At 40.6% G+C, this 20940-nt stretch overlaps 2 protein-coding genes across 2 annotated transcripts; both read left to right on the top strand.

The window, feature by feature from the left end:
- laptm4a (lysosomal protein transmembrane 4 alpha) lies at nucleotides 1-12722 on the top strand. Its single transcript, XM_080791581.1, has 7 exons — nucleotides 1-194; nucleotides 2324-2444; nucleotides 5632-5708; nucleotides 8113-8235; nucleotides 8552-8647; nucleotides 9788-9886; nucleotides 11840-12722. Exons 1-7 carry the CDS (start codon nucleotides 66-68, stop codon nucleotides 11912-11914), a joined length of 720 nt encoding a protein of 239 aa, XP_080647707.1. The 5' UTR covers nucleotides 1-65; the 3' UTR covers nucleotides 11915-12722.
- A 965-nt stretch (nucleotides 12723-13687) lies between these two features.
- matn3a (matrilin 3a) lies at nucleotides 13688-19564 on the top strand (the record flags this gene model as incomplete). Its single annotated transcript, XM_080791443.1, has 6 exons — nucleotides 13688-13804; nucleotides 14686-15270; nucleotides 15994-16569; nucleotides 18116-18244; nucleotides 18922-19007; nucleotides 19493-19564. The coding sequence occupies exons 1-6, from the start codon at nucleotides 13714-13716 to the stop codon at nucleotides 19562-19564; spliced, it is 1539 nt and encodes a 512-aa protein (XP_080647569.1). The 5' UTR covers nucleotides 13688-13713.
- Nucleotides 19565-20940: the final 1376 nt, after the last annotated feature.

The raw sequence follows: 20940 nt of genomic DNA, 5'->3' as shown, positions 1-20940 counted from the left end.
CGTGGTGGTTGGTTGTTGTCGATCGTGAGAGCTTTTCCTCCTCGAGCAGCGCACCTCATCTCCTAATGTTTGTGCCAACGACATTAGAGGACATGCATCATTTCAAACCCAGCCGAGACAGGCTGTACACCACACGATGCTGTGGATGTTGCCATGTGCGGACAGGCACCATCATACTGGGAACATGGTACATGGTACGTTACGTACATGTTCGCTGCTGCTGCTGGCTAGCTTAGCCAACGACCTCGGTTACTTGCATAGAGCGTTGAGTTGGCTAGGTTAGGTTGGGTTGCGCTAGTAAAAAAGCAGAAGCTAAGTTCTCGAACGTCACGATAGAATTAGAAATAAATGTCGTATGTTCGGCTGAATAAAGTGTCGACACGACGCGCATTGGCACTTTATTCTGTTGTCGAAAAGACGTAATTTTTGTCGTGCCAAAGAGTCGCGCGGTGAATTGTAAATTAGCTTTAAGTTACAAACGGCCCACATACATTACATACACACACACACACACCATAACACGATCGTTTGCCACTGTATTGCCAGCATCATTCAGCATGAGTCCTGGACCTGGATTAATAATATGGAATCTCATGCTTGTCACATTGAGAGATGCATGCATATTGCTGTGCGGGAACCCTTTAAGTTGCGTGGCTAACGGTTTGTATGTGACAGTGGTGATTCATTCATGGTAGATTTTGATAACTGTGATGTTGCTTTGCTGCTCTTTCGTTATGAATCCCCTCCCTGGAAATTGTGTCTATCCCTCGTGCAGTTCCGTTAATCCCTTCTCGCTGTCTCACATTACGTAACAACTCTTGTTTTATTTAGTCGTAATATTGAAACCCAGACCAACTGTCAGGCTAACCTCATGTCTCATCTCATGAGTCACGCGATGCTCTTGCCAATGATGTGGTATCAAAGTACAAATCACCAAACTAAAAGTGTAATTGCAATCAATTATAGGTTAAGGTTTTTGACCTATCCCAGTATCTGTACATAATCTGTACATACTCTTATTTTATAGCACTACTTCCTCCACTACAAATCGCTAAGCTGTGTATTTATATAGTTAAATTGGCTTGCTTATGTACTTCCTCTTTATCACTTACTTATACCCAGAATACAGTTTGTACCAAATCTGTCTGTTCCTGTCATGTCATGTCTAGTTTACCTCTATCGATGAGTCAAGTGCACAATCTTCTGCCTGGGGCTGCACGATTATGGCCAAAATGGTTATCCATTGACTTTAGTGACAAAAATATTTGTATTCATTGGACACAATGGACAGTACTGCTGTGCTGTCACATAAACATAACACTGCTTTCACTTTCATTTAGTGCTACTCCTGACCTCCTTATTCACCTACTGTAAACTATGTGCATCTTGGAATCAATACCAAAACTTTTCTCTATAAATTAAACTTAACAGCTCACTGCTTTCACTTTTGCATTGTGCTAAGTTGCTACACATCAATACTTGTCCATCAGACTATAATTTTTATTTAATTGTGGGAAGTCAAAATCATGATCATGATTGAAACGTGTTTAATTTTGCAGCCGTACTTCCGACCACACGTATGTTACCTCTGCAGTCTGCAAATGCATATGCTCTGTATGTGCTTATTGCTTAATAAACTTAAGAACATGTCATGTGACAATGTTGCTGTCATCTGCTTGCGCTTGCCTGAGGGGTCAACTGACAAGTTACCACGTCACTACGCCCTCACTAGAGGATATCTTTTAGAATCACAACATAGCAGATGTCTTGCCAATCGGTGTGTACAATGTGGTAGTTTGAATCCATCAAGAAAGACTCAAATTGATTAGTGTGTATTTGACATTTAATAGAATAATTGAGAACTTGTACTTTCTTATTTTGCATTCTGACTCTGGGTCAAGTATCACACCAATGCCTTCAAGGCATCCAACAACAGGTGGTGTGAGCTAGCTAGTCTTCCTGAGACATTTTTAATTTTGCACATTCTATTTTTGAATATTCCTTTTCACACCTTAAGCTAAGTAGAGTAGTCTTACATGAATGACAGAACCATACTGATTCCCGTTTGGTGTATTATAATCTGCATTATAATTCCACCCTATAGGACTAGGACTGGACATGCTTTACTGAACTGAGTTCTAGGCGTGTTCATTATTTAAAGTACAGTTCACCTACAGTACATAACAACAAGCTTAACACTATCTACAAAACGTGTTCCTTCTTATTCCAGTCCTATATTCCATTGAATTAAGCCTTGATGTCTAAAACATTGCCATTTCATCTTGGCTCAAAGGTACCCATGCTTGTGTTCCATCTATTCCAGGTAGTGAACCTGTTGATGGGCATCCTGCTGACGGTGGCCGTGACCCATCCAGAGAATGTGCCCACCATTGATCTGCAGTATGAGGTCATTGATAATTGCTTTGCCTCGGACCGGATGTCTGGTAAGCATTGGCACTTGTTATATGGCATCTATGTCTGTCATTCTTTCCAGGGGGGGACGGGGGGGGGATATCCCAGTAAATGGTATTTAATATCACTGAATGTATTGAAATTACCTGTAAAGTTGCTGTTATTACTAAAACACAGAGTAGTCCAAATCATTTGCACGCTCAACTCAAAAGACTTGGATTAATGACGAGTGCAGATTCTAAAGCCCTAACCCCACCAAAGGGTCAAGAGAGACGGTTTTAGCTTTGTCCCTGCGGTGTGGTATGTCTTGTTGCATGTTGACCCACGTTGACACTAGTGATTCAACGCATGGAATTCAATGTCCCAAACCACACCAAAGGGTCGAGGCGGTTTTAGCGTTGACTCCTTGCCACCGTTTTGACCCAAGGAGTTGCATGGTGAACCTTTGGTGTGGTTATGGCTTAAAAAAGGCCTTATAGCGTTTCATGAAATGCTAGGCAAAAAGGCCAAATGTGTTCAACTTATTGAATGCCATAAGGATTGTTTTGTGCCATAATTGTCATTTTGCTTCATTATGCAAGTTTGCTTTTGTGGCCTTTCTATGGTAATGCTGAGTGTCCTCTAACAGTGTGGAGAATAAGTTTGAGAAGACGGCAGGTCTGTGCTGCACTGTGTTAATGCTGGTGTCTGAAAAAGGTTTCTTATTTTTTTATTCACTGCAGTGAAACTGGGCCAGTTGGATGGTGAAGCTTGACAGGCGATACTAGGCTTTCTCATGTTGTCCTCCCAGAGCCAAACACTAACTCACTGATAACAAAGCCCCAAATGCCACATTCCACCGTTGTATTATTCAGACACATTAAGTGCATTTAAGGCAGTGGCTGCTTCAACCTATGATTAAGATGCCAGAAGGGCTTCTAAAGACAGCGGCTGTGTTGCTCTTCGTTTTCTGACCTTGTGACCTTGTGTTGGCTGAGACTTGCTCTTCATTTTCGATACCGAAATTCGATACCTTTTATGTCACCGACCGAACGGCTTCGATACCATGGCATGGAGTACTGGAAAATAGTCATTTGGTACCATCTTTCAACATCCACTGTGTTTGCACATGGAGAGCTCCGTCGTTGTGGTGGGGAGCGTTCTTTTAAAACATCCATGATGGGTGTAAAATGTTTTGTTTTTTTCTTGGATAAGACCACATCATTTAATAATTCAATTATTAAAACTATGGCAGTTGACAAACACTTTTGCCCAGTTATGTTATGTTATGTATTATGTATTCTATAATTTTAAGTTATTGATAATGATAACACGTGGTGGTGTAAGTTATAATCATATGATGTTAAATATTGCCTTTTGTTTAAATCAAAATGGTTTAAATCAGGGAATTGCCAGTGAAGCAGCAGAAATATGGAGGTGAGCGTGTGGGGTTGACATATGCCCTTACTGGGATGCGTTCACACATTCAAGACACCTGTCTTGTGTCACCTCCGCCCCACCCCCTCCTGGTGCTGCGGCCATCTTGAAACTAAACACAATATAAACAGTGGGAGAGGGGTGGGGCAGAGAAAGGCCCTTATTCCTTGCAACTGCCATTGGAAATAATGATTGCATTGGTGTGAACTGGCCTTTAGGGAATGGATGTTGTTTGTATTTAATCCTGTTTACCGCCTAGAGTCTGGAGCTCTCTGGTGGAGCTGTTGCCCCCGCAACCTGACTACAGATAAGCGGTCGAAGATGGATGGACCCGATGGATACCCTGAATTTTAATATGAAAATTAATATACAGTTACTAGTTAATTTGTAATATATAACATACTGTAATGTGTAATGCAATTTTGGAAATGTGTCGCTCCGTAACCGGTATCGAAGTCCATGTATCTGCATCGGTATCAAACAGTTTTTGAACAATGCTCAGCCCTAGTGGGGGAGAAGAGAACAAAGGTTGTGGTCATCTGACTGTCACACAACAGACCGATGCCAACAGACAGGACTGGATGTTGTCTACAGCCAACTGAGACAATGTCGGCATTCACAGAGACTGTTTGGGCTGACATTATGGCCAACAATTAGTGTAGCTCTATTTGATGTGGGTTGTATTTGTCTTCACGATTAAGGCCATGTTCAAATTACATTAGTGACAGATAAAACGTGGGACTGATTGGCCTGACTGGCCTCTTTTAATACAGATGACATCTGAGATCTGAAACTAATAAAAAGGGTCAATTTCCAACAAGATGTCTCCTACCACCTGATGAAGAGATGATAAACGACATGTAGTTATATAAAGTGCATGATTCAGATTAATTGCCTCAAAGTGCAGGGTTTATTTTTGCACAGCTCAGTCAATTACCCCACTTACATGGCAACTTAATTATTTGGGCAATACACTTTAAATAGTGTCTGAACTATTAAGTACCGTACTCAAATAGTAATTACGTTTATTATATTATGTTAATATTATGTTCAAAATAGAGAAGAGAAATGAAAAACAATACAAATGCTGAAACATCTCAAACCTTGTTCAGTAAATCAATATCGACACAAATTCACAATACTGTATGTCCTTGTCATAATCTGTCAGATTCGGAGTAGCAAATGGCTCTTTTCATATTGCTCTATAACATCCTTTTTGCACACCGACTCAGAAACTCCTTTGATGACGTGATGGCATAACCATAAGCCTACGGAATGGTACTATATAGGATCCACAATTTACCTCACAACTCCAGCCTGCAGATTACGCCTGTAGTTAGCATCGTACTGTATGATGTAAAGTAGAACAGCATCCTGCTCATACCCATAAATAATGTAAGGCTCCCCAGCATTGTCCAACATTCCTCCATTAACTCACTCGTGCGAACCTCGCCAGTGCAACAGACGGAACAGTCTGAAGCATTTGGCTGAAACACGAGGAGGGTGCAAAAAGGCAGGCCTTTTAATTATCCCAGCCTGTGTTTCAGTGTGTCTTTTACTTGATGCTGAGACAGAGCAGCTAAAGGGCTCCCTTGAGCAGGCCTTTAAAAGACCTAGCAAAGCAGGACTGTAACGCTGGAGTCTCTCCAGTACTCCTACGTGCAAATCAATGCTCCCTCTTAGTGAGGCCAACACTCATTGTCCTGCAATTGCATACATTACATTAATTGTCAAATATTCAGTTGACTATTCTTATTTCTTCTTATTTGTTTTTCGTATTTGTTCTCATTCTGTTGCACACAGAGAATGCCTATGTTGGATTTGCCATCTCTCTACTGATGCTCACAATCAGTGCCATGATGGTCTATGGAGCCATTACAGTAAGTGTGTGTGTGTGTGTGTGTGTGTGTCTGTGTGTGTGGTGGGGGGGGGGGGGGGTGCGCATGTGTGTTATATACTACATATTTGTTGACTCGACCAAATGGCCGTGTGTGTGTGTGTGTGTGTGTGTGTGTGTGTGTAAAATTTGGAGACTGCCAAGAATATTCAGAAATTATAATTTTAAATGGCATCCCTAATATGTATCGGATGCCATTTCTTTGACAGCAACCATAAGGTGCTCTGAAATGCATCTCTGTAGTGTTTGTTATGCAAATGTATGGTCTAAAAATGTTTAGCCTTACTAAAGAAATGTGTCAGTCTCTAGCCTAATAATAGCACTAATTATCCACAGAGACCTAGATAGAAGAAGAGTAAAACAGAGTAAAAAGAAACTGCCACTTAAAAATCTGCCACTTCAAAAGAAATTCGAATAATTTTTTTTCTATGTGAAAGTTTGGTACATAATGTTCTGTTCTTACTCCTATCATCTTCACCTCACAGACTTGCCTCATTGCATCAGGATGAAAAGGTTTGTTAGCCTTTTGATGTGGACCCGAGTTAAGACCCTAGTTTGGAGGACTGTGTGCACAGCTAAAGCGTGAGCTGCAGCTTTAGCACACTGTAGCTGTGCACATCAGCGGTCTGTAGAATATGCTTTAGCTGTGCAAGAACATGGTCATAGATGGCCCTGGTACTATAGATGCCCTGTTTTAGTACAGTGTTGCAGTGCATCATATCTGTTGTCATCTTATCCTGCTGTAACCTGGCGTCACCACACTTTCCACCTCGGAGGAAAGCCTGGTATTCGTTCTAAAACTAGCCGTGTGATCCAGTTTAGAAAAAAGACAAAAATAAACAGTTCCAATTGGAGTCGCTTTTTTTTTCTCCACATAATGCGAAACAATTAGTTTATTCTCGCTAATCACACTACGAGTTAGAATAAAATATGAACATACCAAGTGATTATTATATCAAAAGAAACAAAACGATTATACCAATTTAATCCAATTTTAAACTAGGGGAATCATTTTGGAGGTGCACGGCACTGGAGGTTCCGGTCGTTGGTTCCGGCTGCCTGATGGAGTAAAGCTCCGACTGGATCAGAAACCCGAAAATGGTATTGATCCCAGGCTAATCCTGCTGTAATTCTTGCTGATATTGAACACTTTGGTCATGTTACAGAAATATATTCCCTATATTCTGCAATATTGTTAAATCAGTTTTTATAACGGCAGTCTCTCTACTGATATTCAGTTGAGAGTACCCTGTGCCCAATATTATCCCTTGTGATCTGACGGTGTAAAGAAGGTCCTTTGCTCGCTAATGTTATAAGTTTCACTATCGTAAACCACCGGCGAAGATGTCACCGTTGTCAGTTGACTGCATAGGTTGTCATTCCACGCCCACTCAACTGTCGGACAAAGCTACAGTAGCTATATGGAACAAACACTGAACCTAAGATACTTGTGCTGCCACTATTCAATTGGAGGGAGTAAAAAATAAATAAAAAAACGGCTACTAACCACATTTCACCAGCATACTTTAACACCATTTAAGGCTTATTGTTATAATCCTCATCTTGTAGCATGGTAGCCATCAGAAATGCAATCTCCCAAGTGACCACAAGATAAGACGGCACTGAGTTATATTAACATAATTAGCAAAAAGGAGTACATTTAATTAGCATTACTTCAAAATGTCCTGCGTGATTGATCATGTGAGCAGATCCATGCAGTCCTGCAATATTCCTCAAAGCTTTTCATCTTGAGTTGAGTCGCAAATTTGAAAGCTGAATTCCAATACCAAAACTCTCGGCCACTCGCTCACATACTCGCTCACTCCAGCATGGCGGTGTTAGGGTGAACTTGACCTGCTGAAATGTGTGACACTCAATTGATTGGTTTGTTTGTTTGTTTAGCTTCAACCTAGTGGTATTTAAGACCTCCATGTAAGATCTGTGAAGTCCACAAGATAGTCCCATATTTCGGTGGGTCACCAATTTCACCGTAACACCGCCATGCTGGAGTGACTGAGTGTGAGTGAAGGAGTGGCTGAGATTTTGGGTATTGGAATTTGGCTATAGAGTTGTTAGAATTCTATGGTAAGTATGGCTAAGATGTGGTCGCCATACAGGCCACTGAATGACCTACATGAATGGATGAATGTTGAAACCTTGTAATCGTGATTTGTGATGCAACTAACCATATGATTTGGTACAATATTGAGAGGGGGCGTCATCTGGAAGCCTGAGCAGAGCACACCACACCAGGAGAAGGCAAAATACTGTATTTTTGCTCTTTAGTGTTCTAAATGTTCTAATACTTGTTACTGAGTATAATACAGTCCTCAGTCCTAATATTGACCTTGCAATACCTGTTTCCTCCTTCCTTCCACCCATCTCAGCATCGTGACGGCTGGCTCATTCCATTCTTCTGCTACCAGCTGTTTGACTTTGCCCTGAGCTGTCTGGTTGCCATCAGTTCGCTCACCTACCTGCCAAGGATTAAGGACTACCTGGACCAGTTGGTCAGTCTTATTCTTAAAACGATGACATTTCTTAAAATGAAAAACTTTCTGTTCGCCAGCTATGAATATCCACCTGCACATATTTAAGTGTGAATTGAGTGTTGCAGAACATGGTCGTATGTAACTAGTGGGGGTGTAAAGTGGTGTTCTGTATACGTGTTGATGTAGACAAATAAATCAAACAAACAAACATAGAAACCGAAAAAAATATGTACAATTTATAAGAAAAATAAATGCATGGAAGGAGAGGCGATGGATTTTGGTTAACTTGTTTCTCATTTGAAAAATGTATTAAGCTCAATCCGTTACTTCTCAGCCGGATTTCCCCTACAAGGACAACCTGCTGTCCCTGGATTCCAGCTGTCTGCTGCTGTTTGTGCTGGTCTTCTTTGCTTTCCTAATCATCCTCAAGGTAATGTTGTCTGTCATGTCTAAATATCTAAGACCTTCGTTTGGCAGGTGTGAAGGCTCATTCGAATTCTGGTGCGCATCAAACGAGCACATTCTAGTATTCTAGCTTCACTTCCAAGCGCACCTGACTTTGATTCACTGCAGATGTGAATGCAATCCCCATCAAATAAAGGAAATGAAGCAAACAATGTGGCGGATGTCTGTCTGTCTGCGTCTGTGCCTTGTGTAAACATGGATGTCACTGTGTGTCGGGAATGGGGATCTCGTTTAAATATAAATCCTTCCCGTTTAGCTCCGCATGATCTATGTAACTGTAGCTAACATGTAATCTGCATAATCATTTTATGATGATGATATGATGATGGGAGTACATATAGTAAACGTCGGATTTGTTTTGCGCTGCCGTCTCCGCTGTGCCTCCACCATATGGAAAATAGGGGAGGGTTATTATGCCTTTCTAATCTCAGTCACTTTGAGTCCAATGGAGCGTCATAAATATTTGAATTCATAAAATAGTCAAACAATCCCACGGGAGTCAACCTGCCCCAATCTGCCCGCAAAACAATATGAAATCAACCACCCGCCCCGCAAAAAATAAGTAGCCTACCGACCGGCTTTTCATCACCCAGCAGCAACTCAATTGCTTTCGAGAGAGAGCAACTGGGCCATTTTCCCAAATTGTACATCTGTGCAGCATTTCGTTCATGATGTTCCGATTGTTATTAGGCCTACTCACACTATGGGCCCTTACGGAAGCATTGCAGGTAAAATCCAAGTTCATGTTCAATACCATCTGTTTCCAAGTCATATTAGTATAGGCTACAGTCAACAGTATAGCCTGCTTCCCTGTGAAACGATCGATTGTGCCCTGCTGTGATTTTTTTTTATCCAGGGCATCATTTAGTCATTTGAGTTTATTTATTGGTTATTTCATTGTTTTGAATCATTGTTAATCTTAAAAAAAAAAAAATTATGATCTATTTTTATCCTAATAACGATTAATCAGGCCCATCCCTAATAATTTCCAATGTATACCATGTATTGCGCTGGATAAACTGACAGCCTACATGAAACATGTCTGAATGAAGCATTACAGTTTGGTCTTGGCACTGAACTTTGCCTTTTTCGTTTTTTGGTCCAGGCTTACCTGATCAACTGTGTGTGGAACTGCTACAAGTACATCAACAACAGGAACATGCCCGAGATTGCAGTCTACCCTGCTTTCGAGGCTCCACCCCAGGTATGTCGGCTAACAGGATTCAGCTACATTCTAGCCGCTAGAAGGTCCTGGGTTCAATTCCTGCTGGGGATGCTGTGGGCGCTGGGGGTATGTTCTCTGCGCCATCAGTGCCCATATGACACGGTTTCGAGAAACTGCCTTTTTGTGTGGAGTTTGCATGTTCTGTTCTTCCCGTGTCCCCCTAGAGTAGGTACCCCCTGGCTAGCCGGGGTGCCTGATGGAGGGGAAAGTGTAGAGGAAGTGTAACGTCCAGAATTACATTCGATAATTGACACTGGGTGAAAACTTGGTTTGCAAAATTGTCGGCTAAAAACAATATATATATATAAAAATATATGTAGTGTTGTCTGTCATAACAAGACTTTCAAATGAACTCAACATAAACAACTCCTCAGGCAAGGAGAGGATGCTAACTGATGCTACAGTAAACGTACACAAACTCCAGGAAAAAGGGTTGCACATGAGTGCATTTAATCGCCTAAAATCATAGTTTTATTCAAAAGACTGACAAACAAAATCAAGATTTGCTGTCAAAATCAACACTGCAGTCTAGTTGTTAGGGTGTTTAAATTGTATTGCCTTTACATTTACCCATAGTATTATTTTGTATGGGATCATGTTTGAATGGAAAGCATGTCAACTTCTGTTGTTTTTTAAATGTGGTATACATGTAAATGTGACAGTATTGCACCAGTTCCTATTCAATGAGTCTTGGATATTTCGGCACTTGAGCGGTTCAGTTTGCCCCCTGGTGCTTCAAAGCAGACATTACAGGCAACAGAGCCTATAACTGCACCACACAAACAACACTGCTCTCTAACAGCAGGAATGTAGGCTACCATAGCATGTTAGCTTAAAACACGGTTAACACCAGAACATGCAACATGTACAACAAGGGGGGACACGGGATCAAGTTTATTGAAGCATCTAGCAATGTATGGAAAACACTAAAATTCTGATTGATGCACAAATTATGCCATGCAAAGTTTTTCTCTGCTAAAGAATTGCTGAAGTTTGAAGTTATCCAATCCAAACTACTTTATTTATAAGTTACATTTAATACAACAGAGTTGAAACAAAGTGCTGTACAGAAACAATACTAAAGTACCAAGGGCAAAAACAACAGCAGCTAAAACAGGGCAACATAAAGACATAATGCAGTGGAAACAGCAGCTCTTAATCAGCATGTTCGAACTCCAGGGAGTACAAGTGAGTTTTCAGACGGGTTTAAACACAGGCAAGGTTTGAGAAGCTCTAACATGAGGTGGAAGTTCATTCCAAAGTGTTGGGGCTACAACGGAAAATGACCTATCCCCCCAGTATTTCAGCTTTGATTTAGGACTCTTAAGACACGACCTGACCCTTGTTGATTCTTTGGGAGCTACAAGGTCCGATATGTAGACTGGTGCCAACCCATTTACTTAAACTGGATCCTGTAGCGCACAGGGAGCCAGTGTAGGGAGGCGAGAATCAGGTAGATGTGGTCATACTTCCGTGCCCCTGTTAACACTCAGATTGCCCGGGGTTATTCAATCTATTAAATCATAGCGCCAAAGCAATTTATAGCAACTGAGCACTTTTACAGACTGACCGGAAGTTGTACCGGATGTGGCTGGAGCAGCTAATTGTAGCCAAAACACTAACGGCGATCGACAACAACGGGAGGCATGATTAAATCTACCGCGACTGGACAGTGGGGGACCGTCTAACACAGGATCTTTTCTTAGAATTGGATGGGATAATTTAGATTGCGAGTTATTAAGATTTTAAGATTTTCGTTGTCTGCTAAACGAGGGGAACATTTTCGATGATGTCCCACTGTTGTGCAGAATCGAGGTTACGCAACAGCGTTTAGGATTAACTACAATCGCATAATAACTGTATAGGAAGCAGAATTCGACCTCAGAATTTATACTGTGATTATGTATTGATATTATTTTCTGTTCCCATTAGTACATCCTGCCCACCTACGAGATGGCAATGAAGATGCCAGAGAAGGAACCCCCCCCACCCTACATGCCAGCTTAAATAACCCCTAGTCACTTGTGCAGTCCTTGATTAACATTTCCCAGCATCATTACCACCACCACACGCCCTTCATCCCCACTGTGTTAGTGAATGACCACTCAAACGTCATATTTGGCCCTACTCCATGCAATTTTGTAGATAAATTAAAGGATTAAGGAGGGACAGGTTGAGTGCTCTGTAGAAAAAATATTTAAGGTTTTTAACAAGGTGGGCGAAAGACGTCAACCTATCTTCCCTGTGTCTTTAATGTCTTAGCAAAATGGGATAATTGTGAAACATTTTCATCGCTTTACATTGCTCATCAATCCAACATCATCCTCTACCTACAGACTGATATATGAAATGTAAATGGATAACATGGGGGGGGGGGGGGACTCTGACAATCCACTGATGACACTTCTTTTATTCATTGTTGAACTGTGTTCCCCCCCTCCCCCCTTAGTACTTATCCCATCTTAAATCTTTGATTCGGAAGCTTGTAGACCTTTTGTCTCCTGTTATTTATTTAGCCTTGCTGTGGGTCAGTACAACACCCAGTGTGCCATGCTCATCAATCTCCTTTGTGATACTGCCTTGTATTTAGCAAAACTAGGAATTGGTTTTCCAGCAGAGACCATGAAGTTGAAGGAGAGAAAGACGGGGGGCAATGTTGAGACGTTTCTGATATTTTCTCACCTGGCGTCTCTTGTGAACATTAGTAGATGCATGTTACCTTTCCTTTATCCCTCTCCTTAATTTTCAGAATGTTTCAAACCTAGTGTTAAGCATATTGACTTAAATAAAAGTTTCAAAACATTTTTATCCACTATTTGACGCAGTTTGTCTTTTATTATAATGTTTTTACATGTTTTAAGAAAACACTGACAATCATATTCGTCAGTGTTTTCATATATATGCTATATAAAAGATCTCACTTTACTGTACCCATCCCATAATTAGTAGGGCGTTTTGTTTTCACACTGCATTGTTTTGTTGCAATTGCAACACTAATCCTACTTTATCTCCCAAAATGTAACATTCTACTCAGTAAATGGATTGTTATTTTTGAGGGGCGCTAGCTAGTAATTTGTGCCAGCCAAATCTATGGACTTTACTGTTTGTTTAGGGTAAATATGGTAAGACGTCAGCTATAAATACACCTTGTAATACATTTATTTCATTTTTCATGGACATGAGAACATCAACATGCCTCTTGCTCAATTATTTCGGATTACTTTGGCATGCTGTAGCGGTGTAGCCTATTCTTTTAAAGTTTTACTCATTTGCAAGTCTGCTGAAATACGCTGATATAGGGACGTCTCAATCAGATAGTCTGAACTGTGCAGCTTTGCAGGTGCGTGCCTAATTTAATTGCGTAATCTATGTTCGAGCTTGTGCATCCATTGCCTGTGCAGACTGTGGGTAGTAACATTTTCAAATCACATGGGTCAAATAGAAAATATGTAGGCTGTAGCCTAAATATCATACAAAAAGGAGTATTTTATTATTACCCACTCCCACGGATCGAGTTCCTGCTCCGAAAGAGCCACACTTCCGACTGTAGAGTGGGTATGTTATTGACATGACATCGTGGAATGACAGGCTATTTGCTCCGCCTTTGGATTGATGTTCCTCAAATGTGGCTCCGCTCCGCGGTTCAAGCTGAGAGCATTATAGAATTTGTCAGGCGAAGGCTGACTGTGCTGAACAGATTAGGCTACTATTACTATATTGCCATAATGAAGTCTATATTCTGGAGTATCTGCTACTGCGTCTCGCTGCTGTTGCCTGATGTATTGGCAACATACATGCTTAACGGAATGGACCATCAGCAGCAGCAACTATCTGCTCAAAGCTTTGCACAAACCAGAAATATTGCAAAACCACCGCTTCGGACTCTGAACCCATCCAGTAAGTTTGACTGTAGGCTGGCTCTCCCTACATATTTATACTTTTCTATCGCTTTTTCAGCTGTAACCCTTTTAATTTTCAAGCTATTGCATGCTTTGTCAAAGCGAAGCAAATATAATTTCCATGAAATATTTGTAGCATTTACAGTATTTTAACCGTTAACCACTTTTAGGACTGAGGCCGATTCTACAAATGCCTTCTAAATCCTAAGAAATACTCAAAGAAATCAATTCAAATAAATATTAGAATTCAAATATAATTCAAATAACATAGCAACAAGAACCCCCAAATGGGTTCCCTCTTATGGTAAAACCCCTAAATGGGTTAAACTAGCTGTTACCCTATAGTCTTTGTAAAACGGACCAGAGACTTAGGATATACTTGCTTTTTTCCATCTACACAAAATAAATTATCCTCTTCCCTCCCAGAATATGGATGCTGGGGTTCAAGTGGTTAATGGTTTTTGAAGAAGTTGCAAAGCTATGGAAATTATACTAAAAACTATGTAAGTTTGAAAATTGCCCAAAATCTAAGGCTGGCCTAACATCTTTCAGAATTTTTGGCTATTAAACTTAACTATTGATTCGGGCATTCGGCAATAATATAAGTTCACAATACTTTTACCAAGAATATGCATGAAATCAACAATTTAATTAGTTTCACAAGCACCTCCTTATATTTCATCAGCTTGTATTAAACGACACGGGTGGCTGAAAATATACTCATGCTTCGACCTAATCATTTGTCTCTGCCCTTAAACAATGTGCAAAGACCACTTACTAAAATTGAGTAAGCTGTAGTATATTATACACAAAAGACAACTTACACTCCTTTCAACATACTAATGTGCTCATTCGCTTCTCCTCCCTGGTGGCCCATAGTTCATGGCAGTGATTACAGGTATAGAGGGTATCATTTCCACCACCACCAGCAACCAAGGATGCCACCACTGCTGGCGTATCAACCCATCCCTCTATCTCCACCAGCTTACCACAGACCTTTAGTCCCTATGCCACCATACCACCATCAGTTCAAGGGGCCACTGCAGCCACATATGTACAACGTATTTAAAGGGCCATCTCCACCAGTAGCCCACCACCAAAGAGTCAAAGGCCCATTTCCTGCAGTGGGTCATTACAAATTTAACGTATTTAAAGGGCCATCTCCACCAGTAGCCCACCACCAAAGAGTCAAGGGCCCATTTCCTGCAGTGGGTCATTACAAATTTAAAGGTCCATGCCCATCTGCACCACTGGTTAAGCCAGAAGTGCCAACTACCCCTGTGGTATACCTCCCCACCATCTTACCAAGTCTACCAACAACAACTGAGGTATACCAGTCCACTGTTCCACCAACTCTACCAGTGACTACATTGGCACCCACCACTGTGCCACCAGTGGATACCACCACTCCCCTGATGCTACCGGTCAGTACCCAAAGCGGCATCATCACCACCATCAGTCCAGGTAGAATATCCCTAGTCAGGTTTATTTTGCAACCCAACCGATGTAGGCTACCTCACTGCTTTCAAGTTCAGCTTTATTGACTTCATTTGACAAATGTTAGTGATGTGCAATCAACATTATTGAAGAGAGCACATTCGTTCGGTTGATTAAATGCTTTCAATTTTGACAGGGAGGTGACATTAAAATTAAGAAAACCACCAGGAATAGCCTACACTTAAAACTATAACTGCTCAATAGGCCTGAGAAATAGGACATATAGTTCAAAAATAAAAGAACAGAATAGTCTAACTTGCTGATGTATGAAGCTGTGAGGAAAGTAGAGAAGGGAACCAGAGGAGAGATCATTGGGGGATCTTCTCACCTGAGGCTAGCCGGTCATCTTTTGCTTTTAGGGAAATGAGAAACAAACTTGATCTATGAAAAGTCTGTAGTGAACTGTTTACTGCAGAAGATACAGTATGTACAGTTTTCTTGTATGACATACTATATCATTTCACTAGAAGCTAACCTGTCTGTCATTTTACCACTGCAGCGATGCACAACCGTATGTTATGCATCCCAAATCAATTTGAACAAACTTTCACAAAATTCAGCCTTGGATTTTATAACAGAACCATTCTAACTGAAAGATGTCAACAAATAAACTAAAATAATGTTGTTCATTGAATAACACGTTTGGCTTTTAGTGTGAAAGGAACTAAAGTGCCTTTCATTGATCATCAGAACCAGACTCTCAGTGCATGAGCCGCCCACTGGATCTGGTATTCATCATTGACAGTTCTCGGAGTGTGCGTCCCGGTGAGTTCGAGAAGGTGAAGATATTCCTGGCTGACATGGTCGACACACTGGATGTGGGAGCAGATGCCACCAGAGTGGCTGTGGTCAACTACGCCAGCACGGTCAAGATAGAGTTCCTGCTTAAAGACCACCTGAATGCGCTCGACATGAAGAAAGCCATCTCCCAAATTGAGCCCCTAGCAGCCGGCACCATGACAGGACTTGCCATTAAGACGGCCATGAATGATGCCTTCACAGTGCCGTCTGGCGCCCGGCCCAAATCCAGGAACATCTCTAAGGTGGCGATCATCGTGACTGATGGAAGACCTCAAGACCAGGTGGAGGAAGTGTCTGCTGCGGCCCGTGGTTCAGGCATTGAGATCTATGCTGTTGGGGTAGACCGCGCAGACATGCGCTCCCTGCAGCAGATGGCGAGCATTCCTCTAGAGGAGCATGTCTTCTGGGTGGAGACCTATGGCGTTATTGAGAAGCTCACCTCCAAGTTTCGGGAGACCCTGTGTGGTAGGCCTAAGAGGAGCCGAGGAGACCTTTCTCCTGCTAACATAGGTTCTAGGTCCTCAGTATAGAGTGTCCCGCCCCCTCGAGAGACCCGGAAAATAAATCCCTGTTCATTTTCCTCATAGACTTTTCAGAAAGTATTTATTTAAAGATGTTTACGCCGCGGACAAAGCCAACTCTTGTCGTGACAAATCATGACAACAAACACAATTTTTCGGGCTCAACAAATAATTAGAAAGAAGAAGAAAACGGCAGGTTTAAACACTTTTTTTGTTGTTTTTCTTCTTTGTAATTATTTGTTTGGTCCAAAATATTGTGTTTGTTGTCATGATTTGTCACGACAAGAGTTGGCTTCGTACGACGCTTATAAGGTCTTTAAATAAATACGTTTTGAAATGTCTATGGGAAAAATGCATTGGAAACTATTTCCTGGGCCTGGCGTCGTCATGAAAGGGGGTGGGACTGCGACGCTCTATAGTGGACATCTTCAGTCTACAGGGGGCGATAAACATTTCATAAATGATTGAGTGATTAAAAACAAAAGTATGTGGTCAAGTGTACGCCACATTATGTATGTATGTATGTAAAATGTGGACAAATATAAAACTAAATTAATTTATAATCAATAATACAATCCCCCACCCCCACATGGACTGCAGATGTTAATAGTAGCTTCTAGTAGCTAATTTAAGCCCACTGTAATGTATACAGTTCACAAACTTGTAACAAAGCATCATCAATGCTTTGAACTTGTTATATTTATTGTTTTTAATGTGATATTATGAAATAATTCCAGTGATAATCATGCAGTAGAGCCTCACCAATAATCACTCAGGAATGCAAGTTGACTGAAATAAATTGAAATAGCTGACTATAGCTTATTACGGATTTGATGCTGCGCCATTTATCTTGATTGTAGAAGTTCACACAAATGAGGCTCAACTACATTTTTCCACGTGTGTCTGAAGTTTGACTTGCCCTGTCCTTATTTGTTGATGTTGGTAGTTATGTTGTAGTTGGTAGTTTGATTTAGTTTTGTTTATTCGTCGTACAACCCATTGTGCATTAATGACTAATCCATATGCAAATGACCATGGCTGAGTTGGCGTGAGCCATGAAGGTGTATGATTGCATCAGATTGACTACCTGACATCATGTGACATGAAATGCTGTCAACATGGCCCATGTCTGAGTACATACACCTTTACACAATATTGCCCACCAAACTCAGACAAAAGTGTCCTTTGTATCTACAATTTCATCGAAACTGGCTATGGAAAAATGTTAGGTAAATAAATATCAGTAATAATCCAAATAGGGTTCTTTGTCTTTTGCCATCCATTGAAAGTGAGAATTTAAACAAATCATAATCCAATTTTAAACATTTATATATGTTTGAAACATTGTGGTTCTATAAGTGCAGAAGCCTTTAATATTGTCAATTACTTTTAGTGTTCCACCTAGAGATGCCTAACAACATGCCATCCTATGAAATTGTACCCATGCTTCCGGCTTTACAGCGCTATCCCTTAACCTTGGCTTGTTCTAGGTTTGGACCCCTGTGCCATAGGACATGACTGCGAGCACATATGTGTCAACAGCAACAAAACCTATTACTGCAAGTGCCGGAATGGTTATATCTTGAACGAGGACAAGAAAACATGTTCCCTGAAACCACGTAAGAACATAAAGGTTACTGTGGTTCTGACTTTGACTTTTGCTACTCTGACCAGTGTGCAACAAATAACAGTTTGGGGAGATATAATGGATGGTCAGAAGATGTCTTTTGTAGAGAGTTGTGAATAAATATATGTATTATGTATTTGGCTTTTAAGCGGTGCATCAATGACAATGTTTGTCACAAACATCTGAACCAACTGTTGCATAATCCTTTACACTTACATTCACTGTTGGTTTGTTGGACAATGAGCTGGTAACACTGGTGGAGTTGCTTCAACGTTGCTGCAACGTTGTCACAGCATGTGTTACTTATCACAGCCTTTCCAGGTGGTACATACATACCTCATTATTTGTTTCACCAATCAGAGAACATAGTGAAACGGTAAGATGTTGGTGGTATGTATCAGTATGGCTGCTCCTTCAAGGCCAATGGCAGAACTTTCATAATTATGAATGTGTTTGTGGATCTGGTTTGTAAATGAGTAGAGTAGAATATTCCCATCTATCTATCTATTAACATCGTCAGTGTTAATTTAACTTTGAGAGTGTAATAATGGGTCAAGGTTTTGAGTCAAATTAACAGTGATGATTGTATTCTTCATTGTTTATTTTTTCCCAATGTGATCTGCTGCACTAAATGTGAATTTCACTTTCATGCCGGTGAAGAGGTGAAAGTGGTGGTGGTGGTGGAGGACCCCTGCAAATGCGAGGCCCGCTTGGCTTTCCAGAAGCAGACACAAGCTGCCATCCTGCAACTCACAGCAAAATATATCCTTTCTGTTGTCATATCACTGAAGCATTCCCTTAGAACGGCATACAGTAGCCAGCGCATATAGCATTTTGGATAATCTCTGTTGTGCGTGCGACAGACAGACACACACACACACACACACACACACACACACACACACACACACACTTAACGTTAACGTGTGTTACACTTGATAACAAAACCGTTTGTAACATGATGCCAAAGATGAGTTTTTACAGATGACGAGTTAACATGAGCAATAATGTCTCCATAAATGTTTAAGCAAACTGCCTCATTAAATTAATTTCCTTCACTGTTCTCACTAGCTGATGTGACAAGCAGAGTGGAGCAGATTGAGAACATGGTGGGTCGTGCGTAAAGGCAGACACAGTGGTAAGGATTGATACATCCTCTCACAGATGATTGGTGTTAAAATGCTGCCACACGCCGTCGCCATAGATTGACATTGACTTCTTGTTTATTTATCCTCTGCAGAGCCTTTCAGTGTCAGCTTCGGAGCTTCCTGTCAGCGTCACAGCCACGGACTACTGCAAAACAGGCATGTAGCTCCTTCTACCTCTAAAGGTTTTCAACCACAGATCATCTGGAGCTGTGACGCACAAAATCTATGTGGCACAATTTGGTAACACTCCATGAAAAATAAACTCCCTGGTACATCAGATAAGTTTGAATATATAGCCTAATGACTGAAAGCGCACCATTGTCTGATATTGTTCAATCGGCTGTCAGATATGCAGTATTTACAATATATTCTCCAAATACCTAATATAATTTGTAATAAGCAATGATGATGTATGTTTCTATTGGTTTGCTGCAAGCCTCTTAGATAAGTGTATCATGAAGAAATTAAAGTCCTGTATTGACAGGTTTATATTTGTATTTTGTTTACTATGTGAAAATGTGTGTTGTATTAAAATGTCTCAAAGTGAACCTCTCTGCATGAGATGTCATTAAAAATGCTAAATTATTTTCGTATTCTTTTTGTATAAGCTCTTACAATCAATTTGTATGTACTTTATGCTTTTCCTAAATACATGGATAATTGGAATTAATTTGGTAATCATGTATGTACAGAACTGAATAAATTTGAACAATAGACATGCTTCTTGTGTATGTTTATTAGCCCACAGAGGTGAGTTACCGTGAGGCGTGAGCTTTTCTCTATATTCTAAATATTTCTCTATATTCTCCACACAGTGGAGAATATTTCATTTTCACACATTGTAAAGACCCAACCTGTATTTTTATTATCCAACAAAAATGAAAATTAAATGCATTGCCTGACATGTATTGTTGGGCTGCCAACATTTTCTTTTCAACATCTGCAATGTTTTTAACCCTGACAAGTACTGCGTTTTACTGTTCACAATCACAAACATTAGCAAAACATCAGCAAACAACAAAACATCAGCTTAATCCATCTACAGGATTCTGAGGATATTTCAGTGATGTCAAACTCCCCATAACCTACAGTAGATGTATGGGATGCATACTGTAATGTCACAGGGGTCATTTCCCCTGTACAGTAGTGTCAACAGCATTAGCTTACTATCAGGGCTTTGGGAGATTCAACACATTGGTCCAAAAAATGTATGTGATGATACAAAAGAGATATTATATCCGTGTATTTTATATAACTCTGAAATCCTATGACTCTGTGCCAGTATAGAAAAGTAAATATCTTAGTGAGGCACTGACATTTCTATTAACAATGTGTTAAAGCAGGGATGTCCAAACTTATACAAAATATATGAAAACATCAACGGGCAAACTACCTACCTACATATCATAATGTACTTTCAGACCATATTAAAGTCATGTACAAATGCATTGCATTTCATCAAGCTGTGAATAAAACACAAATAACTCAGCCTTTTTTCAGCCTTATTTAATATTACCAAATATGAGATGTGCAAGGCATT

This window comes from Protomyctophum bolini (assembly GCF_963924005.1).
Source record: "Protomyctophum bolini genome assembly, chromosome: 19".
Classification (NCBI taxonomy): Eukaryota; Metazoa; Chordata; class Actinopteri; order Myctophiformes; family Myctophidae; genus Protomyctophum; species Protomyctophum bolini.
This window is presented reverse-complemented; position numbering and strand designations above follow the sequence as displayed.

Excerpts from the sequence above, each read along its gene's own strand:
- laptm4a (XM_080791581.1), top strand. The coding sequence starts at position 66 with ATGTTTGTGCCAACGACATTAGAGGACATGCATCATTTCAAACCCAGC. Across the intron at positions 8,236-8,551 it reads AGGACTACCTGGACCAGTTG|CCGGATTTCCCCTACAAGGA; the intron begins GTCAGTCTTATT and ends GTTACTTCTCAG. Across the intron at positions 9,887-11,839 it reads CTTTCGAGGCTCCACCCCAG|TACATCCTGCCCACCTACGA; the intron begins GTATGTCGGCTA and ends TGTTCCCATTAG.